The 10,075-nt window shown below is 28.9% G+C and overlaps 1 protein-coding gene across 2 annotated transcripts; it reads right to left on the bottom strand.

Annotated features, from left to right (window-relative positions):
- Positions 1–2,157: 2,157 nt before the first annotated feature.
- Positions 2,158–6,024, bottom strand: LOC111029480. Of its 2 annotated transcripts, XM_022308490.1 has the most exons (8): positions 5,932–6,024; positions 5,702–5,814; positions 5,241–5,456; positions 4,418–4,873; positions 4,247–4,345; positions 3,279–3,469; positions 2,571–2,868; positions 2,158–2,500 (listed from the first exon to the last, which is right to left on the bottom strand). In XM_022308490.1, the coding sequence occupies exons 2-8, from the start codon at positions 5,732–5,734 to the stop codon at positions 2,285–2,287; spliced, it is 1,509 nt and encodes a 502-aa protein (XP_022164182.1). In that variant the 5' UTR covers positions 5,735–5,814; positions 5,932–6,024; the 3' UTR covers positions 2,158–2,284. The 2 variants fall into 2 exon arrangements, with proteins under 2 accessions (XP_022164182.1, XP_022164181.1); XM_022308489.1 differs by lacking the exon at positions 5,932–6,024 and having other exon boundaries at positions 5,702–5,821.
- Between the last annotated feature and the right edge of the window lie 4,051 nt (positions 6,025–10,075).

The raw sequence follows: 10,075 nt of genomic DNA, 5'->3' as shown, positions 1-10,075 counted from the left end.
ATATACTCTACGGTATTTTCAACAAAATTTTTCACTGAATACGATGCATGACAACTGAACAACTGAGGCTGGTAATGCTGTTAAGTCTTGTATCATTAATATTTTATTATTAGAATTCTACCAAACATTTTTGAAATATCCAATAAGTGTTTTTCATATGTATCTATATATCATAAATCAATAAATGGTAAAAAAATCAACTTTATCTATTTCCTACTTTATTTCCCTGTGGTACATGGTATAATGTAGTTACCTATAAGTTATAACATAATAATTTATTAGATTAGAAAATCGAAAATACGAGAGATATAAGTGACGGGTAAATACTTTCTAGGCGAGTTTCAACTAAACCAGTCTATCTTTTTCAAAAATAATTTATCCGTTTATTTTGTAGGTATCTGGTATATTATGAGTCTTGAATCATTTTAAAACTAGGTATTGTCTATTATACCTACTATAAAATTGTTATTTAAAAGAAAAACTTAATGCCCGAAAAGCATACAGTAAATATTAATAGAATTAAAGAATATTCCATTTAATATATGGACTTGATTGTGTTGTACCTACGTACCATTACCTATTCGGGCTTAGTATTCTTGGAATTCAATCGTCACAAGACAAACAAAAAATAAATGATTTTTTTAGGCGGAGGTCAATTTTAATATACCAATTTTGGCTACTAAAATTTAGACAATAGTTTGAATATTATAGTGTCCTTTCCAGTTCTGGCGGGTCTCAAATTTCACAAATGTGAAAGCAAAGGCCTGTGTCCCACTCATGGATAATAAATATATTATTTACCAAGTAAACTTAATGAAACTATGAAAGACTTATGACTCATTACTTCAAAAACTATTAATGTCTTCAACATTTTTCTTACATAAAAAATAATACCCTGCTGTTCAAAAAACTTAATTGTTCGCTATTTGTAGCGATATATTTTTTTAAGTATTTACTTTTTTCATTATAACTGTCAACATTTTAAGTATCTATATTAATGGATAAGTTGTAAGTTATAGCTAATATATTCTATTTGTCCGAAATTAGATTTTTATTGATCGAAACTCTGTGAATAATATTCTGCTTCGGAAAAAATTTATGTTGTCATTGAGTCATTCAAAAGAGTAAAAAATTATTCAAACAGAAAAAAATTAAATTTTTCCCCATAAACATTGTCTTTTACGATTTGTAATTGTGTAAAAGAAATATTTTCGATACCTGCCGTTATTGTTTTCTGAAATAACGAGTGACTCGCATAAATCCAGCACCTAACCTCCCAGTGCGCCGTCGTCGTCGCCGCTCGTCAATCATGCTGAACCGAAGTCCGGTACTAGGGATTCGGTGGCGTGGACGATTGTGGTTCGAGGCGATCCCCAGTGGCGGGCAACCAGCTGAGTCCCTGGTACCGGATTTCGCCCAACAGCCCAATCATCGATTCCGGCAACTAACCGTAATGATTCGTCCTCATTTCGACATTTCCATTTCCTTAGAGAGCCGGGCGTGGGCAGCGTCTACCGTCGTTTACCATAAGTAATTTTGTACATTTACTAAACGTAACGACGTATCTACCCAGGGATTTTTTTAAAGTCTGAATTACTGAACTTGTAAATGTTCATTGCTTATTATACATTACCCAATAATATTGTACTTTTTTTTTTAGTCTCCACGCATACAAGAGTATAACTTAATAACTATAAAAAATTTTCCAGATACCTATATATTTTATTTTTATTTTTATTACAAAAAGGGCCAGGCCTTAAGAACAGAAAAATATTATTTTATTAATCATGCTTTACAGCTTGCAAATTTAATGTATGTATAATTATTGTGTTTGTATTGTTTAGTATATGTTATTCTATTCAGATTAATATAATTAAAATTGTAATATCTATCTAGGTCTGGGCAATGCTTATAGCATGTATTTTAACTACACATTATTTTAAATTGTATTGCATTACTACCCAAATATTATTACCTCGAAGATAAGTTGACAATTGTTATATTTATTACGTAACATTATATAATATTTATTACGTATTATGTAATAATTTTAATAAATGTTAACTTATCTTGCGGGTAGTAAGCAATGTAATACAATTTAAAATTGTTTTGTTAAAATATATGCTATGAGGACCTAGATAGATATTACAATTTATATTAATCTGAATAGAATCACATATACTATAAGTATATAGAAAAAGACAAATCAACATCGAAAAACGCGTTTAATGACTGGATAGTAAATGTTATTGCGGAGCTTCAAAGAGAACTATTAACTGTGTGTTTATTTTAATAGTTCTTTGCGTTTTCTTTGAAGTTCTGCAATAGTATTTTCTCTTGTCATTATATCCCGTTTTTCGATGTTTATTTGTTTTTTCAATCTATCCATTTGTTCTTCGATTTGGACCAGCACTTGTCTGTATTTTCGTTCCTTGTCCAATATTTCATTTCTCAGTTCGGCTAATTGGTCTGCCAATTGATTATTCTTTTTTATTGTTGACTAATAAAAACAAAATTAATTTTTATAGAAATTACCACCAGCACATACGATTGGTTTTTAAATAAATTACTTTTAATTTTTGCTGTGACATGTTTATCTCGTTTAAAATAACAGTTATGAATGATTCTGTCGATTCATCAACAGAACTTTCAACCGCACACAAACTGTCTTTAAAAGCCTTTTCTTTGTTGTAAGCATCGATAACTTCTTGGGCTACATGCCATTCCCAATGTGCTTCTTTGTACTTCATCATGTTTGACATAATAGAATTTCCCAAATCTTCAAACATTTCATCTAATATCTTGCAATATTTACGAGAGATATTGCTCAATACTTTTTTCTTTTGGTTCATTAAAACCGAAAAATATCTAAAAGAATATATAACAGTTATTAAACTTTTTAATTTAAGTAAGTTTGGACATATGTTAATTCATCAACTTCGTAAGAAATTCAGATATGTTAATGAAATATCATTGCTATATTAAGTACTTAGGTACCTATAGTTTGTTCGGTACAACTGTCAAAAATCAAATTATATTTGATACAATATGCATGTCTTATTAGTTATTACAAAATTATAATCGTGTGCTCAAGATTTTTATATTGTGCTATTAACTATCTTTAAAAAACTATAGACCTAAAAATAATTAAAATTTTTTCAAACAAAATTTTACATAATAAGGAAACAAAAAACAGTAATGTGAAATTAATGTAATGATTAAAAAATAGAAGTGCATGCATACAAAATTACTCCCGTATGTTTTATACAGGTACTTACTTCGGTAAAAAATATTGAGGATATTGATATGACAGTATATTTATATATTTAGTGCCAGGTCGTTGTTGGTGTAACTCATTCCAAAGAGCGGAAGATATAAAGTCATAACAACATTTCGTTGGCAATGGATCCATTGGTGAAATTGTTGAATACTTCATCGCTGTTTCCAGGTTGTCAGTCCGTTTCTCTATCTAAAACACAATTTTGGAAATGTGTACTTATCCTTATTTGATTTTAAATCAGACTAAATTAATTTTTAACTAAAAAAAAATCAAATTAATAATAAACTATTGATCAATGACCAGGGGAAATATAATGGATCATTATAATTAATTAACTTATATTGCCTTATTATGACACCGAAGATAATATTATATTCAATGAAACAGTTTTAAAGTTTTAAATAGTAATGCATAATTTGATTATTATTTATCATAATATTATGCTTAACATGGTATAACAATGTAGTGTCTTATAAGTAAGTTACCGTTAGCGTTTTTTTTTTTTTTTATGGAAATTTTGTAATTTACAATTAATCTCGAAAATTAAGTGTACATGCATAGGTAATCATATAAGCAACCCAGAATTAAAAAGAACGAAATTATTGTGGCGGTAACGTCAGTAACAGATTGAGAGGAAGGTATATTTTAAATTTATTTTCCACATGAAACTATTTTTCTCCATTATTTCGCAAGCACGTGTGAAATGACAATCAATCATTATGTGAAACTGCTTATTAATTAACTATTTTTAAAATTTAATTTTGTACATTATATTGTATCAAATTTTTAACATTTCATTAAAATGTCCAATTTTCCTATTCTTAAAAAGCAGCGATTTCCATACAAAATTAACCAATTTGTCTACCCGAGTTCACTTTGTTTTGTTGAAAAATATTTTTTAAATTAAATCTTTACATAATATATAATTTATATTTAGGTACTAAAGACACGAATGTATATTCTTACTTCACATATTACGGATTTGATTTGCTTTTTCAATATGGAAAGCATCTTGATTCTGTTAAATATTTGGAGATCAGAAACACCAATAGCTTTCAAGTCGACCTAATCAATTAGAAACATTAAACGGTTGTCGGTTTTACTATCATATTTTAAATTATTATCGTTACTAATTACCACTAGGAATTCAAGTAACTTATTGATGAACGGATGTGAACATTTTCGGGGTACACATGTGCTCGCTTCAGCCACCATTTCTTGTTGGACGGTTTCGTAGAGCGTTTTGTAAAAATCATAAAATTCGTTTCTTAGACATATTGATCTCCTGTTTTTCAAAACGGCCCACACCTGTTTGGCGTCCGTCTCATCATACGCCAGACATTCTAATGGGACATCTGACTTAACTTGTTCCACGTGCAAATTAAATGGCTCCGGTGTACATATCGGATCGCCATTGCAGTCTAGCCATTGTGGATCAATCCCATCGCCCATTGTAATAGCTATGTAGCCAAACACACCACCGCTGTTCGGTAAAGTTCGGATAGCTACGTAGGTTCGATTGTCAGAAGAAATCAAATTTTCGAATTCGGTAACTTCCATGTCACGGTTCTCGGGCACAGGCTCTTCATCCAACTATAATAAAGACACGATTTCTTAATGATATTTTTAGTGTACATATACAACTATAGTAGATATATTTTTGGTGTATTGTACATTTGTACCATTCCTATATATTTTACTTTTAATTCATATAAAAATAATTTATTGATGTAACCAGTGGCCTTTATAATAACTATATTGGTATTAAAGTATAGTGTGCTGTATAACACACGCATATATTATTTAAGTATAAAAAATTATTATCTTTCTTGTTTAAAAATTAAGACCATGTAAAATATTATGATATCTAGATCCCGTCAAGTTTAAATCCACCCATATGATTGCAGAATGCCATAAATACGCTACTATAATATAATACTCTATAATATTATTATCATACTTCAACATCTCCTTTCACCAAAGACGAGTGTTGATTTAACACTGACTTCAACCAGTCGACAAGTTCCTTGTAAGCACGACAGGACGGCCTCTCGTTGAATGGAGTCCGCAGTTTGTTGCATTCAATGTCCATCAGCATTTGACTCAGTGCCATGTTCCGGATACGAGCCTCGTCCAAACCATTGTTTAAATGTTCGAGGATCATATTTAACCATTCCTACGCGAAGGTCAATATAATTTGTAAACTAATGTTGGTCCGTTTAATTATAATACGTCATATTAATAATATATTACATTAAACATTAAATTGTTTTTAACAGATAATTTTAAATGAGTATCTATACTCGGGCCACGTTAAGTAATTTGTTATTTTATATTTACCTCACTCCTACCTAAATTATTTGACTTATATCGCTATCTTTTTTTGAAATTGTTATTACTGAAAATATAAATTTGACCTACCTGCACAATTATTTTCTCCTCTGATTCCTCCATGTGGTTAAAACATTCCTCGAGATGTGATATGTACACCAGAAGATCTTGAGAAATAATATTTAACTTTTGATCTTCTGTAACTGACATATTTAAAAAAATGTATTAGTTAATTTTCGAATTTTGAAATTATAATTTTTATTTAAAACTCTAGACGTCTTGAATATTATTGTATTATAATATTAAATTGTATTTAATACCATAGTAACAAACTGCAACCAAGTTAAAATTCTACAAGTAGCCATGCACCTATTACCCAACAGATTTTTTTACCAGCTGCTGAGAAATTTTTCCAATTTTAAAACAATGATCTAGAAGTACAGATACAATCGCCGAATGGCCAATTAATACCAACTAGGAAAATAAATGTGAATATAAGTACTTACCTATATAATTTATAAATTTAGTTTTTCTCAACTCTCAAATAAAATATAATAATAAGAACCACGTTAATTCTTCGATGGTTTTGACTTTTGTTCTATTGTAACGGCTGTGACTTTAAATATCTTATTTTTTATTGAATGAATACTTAATACTTTCATGGATAATGAATATTAGTTTATATTACCAATTTCAAGTTACAACGTAGGTACCATAAACATATAGATTATAGATATATCAACTAATAGGCAACATGTACCTACACAATACAAATTAAGTATACCAGAAATTCACAATTTATAAATTATCAGGTGTCTGGTAAGTACTCTGATGTCCCCCTAGATTCTAGAAAACAGTGACGCTGCTAGCTCCTGTAGCCTGCTTTTATAACTTTACTACACCAAATTAACGTGTATGTTAGTTATTAGTCTAGCTCGGAAGTTATAGGAGTTGCGTATTTTTCGATATTTTTTATTTATTTTAGGCCAAGCCAGAAACTCATTCTACACAATGCCGATATTAAAAACAATAATTATATAAAATACATGTTTTTTGAATTCAGTAAATTTTAGGGGAAAAGTGCATAATCAAATTTGTTTGCATATAAGTATTTTATGTTTTCTAAAAAATGTTTACCTCATGTATTTTATTCTCAATTGTAACACAAGGTTTTTATTTTTTTAAAGATTTATGCAAAGTAGCAAAAAGCAAATTTTTTCCACTATAACAACTTAATGATATTTTCATGATTATTTTATGACCTAGTATACATTACGATGATTATCGCTATTATTATTTTTGTTTATCGAGTTTTTTATTGCAATTCATTAATATTGAATTTATATATTGATTTAATATTTTCAATAAACCAAAAAAAAATATTTAATATACTAGTGTACTAGTAGTTACCTACGTAACAAACAGTTTTATTTTTATCAAATTTCGAATAATTTAGTTTTTCGTCATAATACATATTTTGTTTCCATATTTTAGATTCCCGTGTGTATTATTTATTGGTTTAACCTTCTATAACTTCTGAGTCCTAGTTAATACTTATTATTAGTTAATACTTAATAGCAATATTGTCGCGAAGTAGAGATTTCATCTCCACCGTATGCGGTTACTATACGGCACGCATTGACATCTAGTCCCTTGGGTCTTGTCATAGGCACAATTAGAACTAAATGCCATTCCACCCTAACATACATTTCAAAACCATTAATAACAAAGTTTTGTTAGAAAAGAATCTTTTTAAATTATTTTTTTTTTAGATAAAAACGTAAAAAGAAAAATCTTGTATAAAATAAAAAACAATTCTTTTCTCACACTATTTTTGGTGTTTTATAACAGTCGCCAGCACCCTCAAGCACCCCTACTTGCATTTATGGGTCTTATACGATAGAAGCTACCTTTACACGAGATGTGAATTAAAATTCAGGAATTGCGATGAAAATAAGACGATTTTTTGTAATTTACGTCAAATTTCACTTAACTATGGTTTTTATAAATATACAAAAAATAAAAATAAATATTAAAATATTAAAATATTGATTGAGTATCTTAAATTTTTATAAGCATTAGAGTGACTGTTGCGACGAATATTTTTAATATTTCAGTTGATATGTAACTTACAAGTATTCGTCATATAGGTACTCACATTAATATATATTACTATAGATCTTGAAAGATATTAAATTCATATTTAAAGAGTAAGTTACCTATACCTACTTAATACCCATGACCTATAATATTTATCCTAGAAAAACATTGTTTAAAATTGTTTTTATAATATTGCATTATACCTTCTATGTTTTTTTTTTTTGATCCTAAATAGTAAAGACGTTATCTATCGTTTTCGAAACCATAAAACATAATGAATAATATTATTTTAAATTATGCTCACCAAACAGGTTTTTTCATTTTTCAAGTCGAAACGACTGTGACATTATTGCCTGTAGTTCACCAAGTGAAATGAAAATAGTCATCGAGAAAACCACAAATCGTCTGTTGATTGAGAGGCACATCATACTATTTCCAATCGCACAATTATTATAATACAGAGAAACTGGAAAAACCATCAAAATAACTATCTATTTGAGAAGCACGATTAAATGACACATTTAAACATTTACGCAATGTTGTAGATGCAATTCTAGTAGTCTATTCAGTTAAGTATATGATATTTGTTTCGACTTTCAGTAAAATAATACATTCTAAAAATAAAATGATAATACTATATTGTATACTCCCTAGGGCCTCAATACTCCCGAGTTATTTTACGGTGCTCTATTTTTGTCTGTATGAAAAGAATTTACTGAGCGATATTAATGTATTGATTTTACAACGATGCGAGTTTTTTTTGTATCCGTTGTATCCGTTTACACTAGTAGTAGAAAAAATATTCTTCGATTTTTTTCGTTGTTAAAAACACAAAATAAAAGGAAAACGGAAAGATTTTTGCACAAAACCATACAACCACACAACCAGTTTTCGTCAAAATCAATATTGTTTTTTTGGTATAACCCAAAAACGAATAACCATAAACCGTAGATAGTAGAACCCCAAAAACCGGAACATTAAAGATGTATGTGCAATGAGGCTCCAGCCCTCCCTTCTAAATATATTTGATCACTCTATATCTATGGTGCAGATTTCTGATTTTATAAGGGTAAATAATAAATATCAGCGTTGGGCAAAAACACTATGATCAACGGCTTAAGCTTTAATGCTTACATTATTTAGGTAGGTACCTACCCGTGGGTTCACAGAATTCAATTTCAGGGTGTGCCTGTACAGTATTATTCTTAAGCCTTCTTCTTTAATTGGACTCTCTCCTAATAAGTCAGGTAAAGTTAAAAATACCTTTGTACCTTTTTTTGTAACTTTGTACTTTGGTACCAATATGTATAGGAATTAATTTTTATTCTTTTTATGCATTTTTTTACAATGAAGAATATCAATATATTATGTATACTTACTCGTATTAATCATCGTAACAATATTTTAACATATGATGGCATAGTCCATAGACATCTGCAGTGGCGACTATCCTGAAAATAATATGTGTGTTGTGGATATTTCTGCAGGACACTTACCTCAAATAGGAAAGGATGTCGGTAGTATTTACCATTTAGACGAACATATAAAAGCCGTTCCAATATGTTGTTTGTCGGAACGTCTAAATGGTCTATCAATGTTTGCCATTCATAAATCATAATAACGTTGAAGTAGAAAATGATGAAATACTTGACATATAGGCGTAAAAACTGCACAGAAACCGAACATTCTGTTATAAAATTTGTTAGTCTTTATGAAAAATGTATTAAAGAAAATAGTTAATATCACATTTTTTAAATGCATTATGTTTAAAAATAGATTAGTGGTAAGGCCAAAAGGAGTATGGGGCAGAGCCCCTCAAGGGCCGGTTGTTGTTATTCATATTATCCTCTCCCATAAAACATTTGTAATTACGCACTGGCACTGGCATATAAAAATATTTATAATAGCATATAGATATTAGATACCTAATTATTATTTATTTCACAAATTCATATGGCCAATTGGCCAAAAGGTAATTACAGATTACGTACTTTATTGTAATATTTAAAATATATTTAGTAGTGATAACTCTATAAAAAACAAGTATAAGATTACGTCGATTTAATTAAGGTAATAGAACAACAATTTAAAAATAGATTTCGTCTAAAAATGTCATGATAATGTTGAATGACAATTGATAATACAAAAAATAGAAATTTAAGTATTTTTAATAATTACAATATATTTTATTCGACTGTTCGAAAGAATAAAAAATAGTAAAACTGTGTTTATTTTGATGACATCAAATTGATGTATTAACAAAATTAATAATCGCACATAAAATTACAAAAATATTTGTTCGAAATTACAATATAATATATCATGCACTTAAACAAGAAAAATCGTAAACACACAGCAAAAATG

This window comes from Myzus persicae, unplaced genomic scaffold, assembly GCF_001856785.1.
Source record: "Myzus persicae strain clone G006 unplaced genomic scaffold, MPER_G0061.0, whole genome shotgun sequence".
NCBI lineage: Eukaryota > Metazoa > Arthropoda > Insecta > Hemiptera > Aphididae > Myzus > Myzus persicae.
This window is presented reverse-complemented; position numbering and strand designations above follow the sequence as displayed.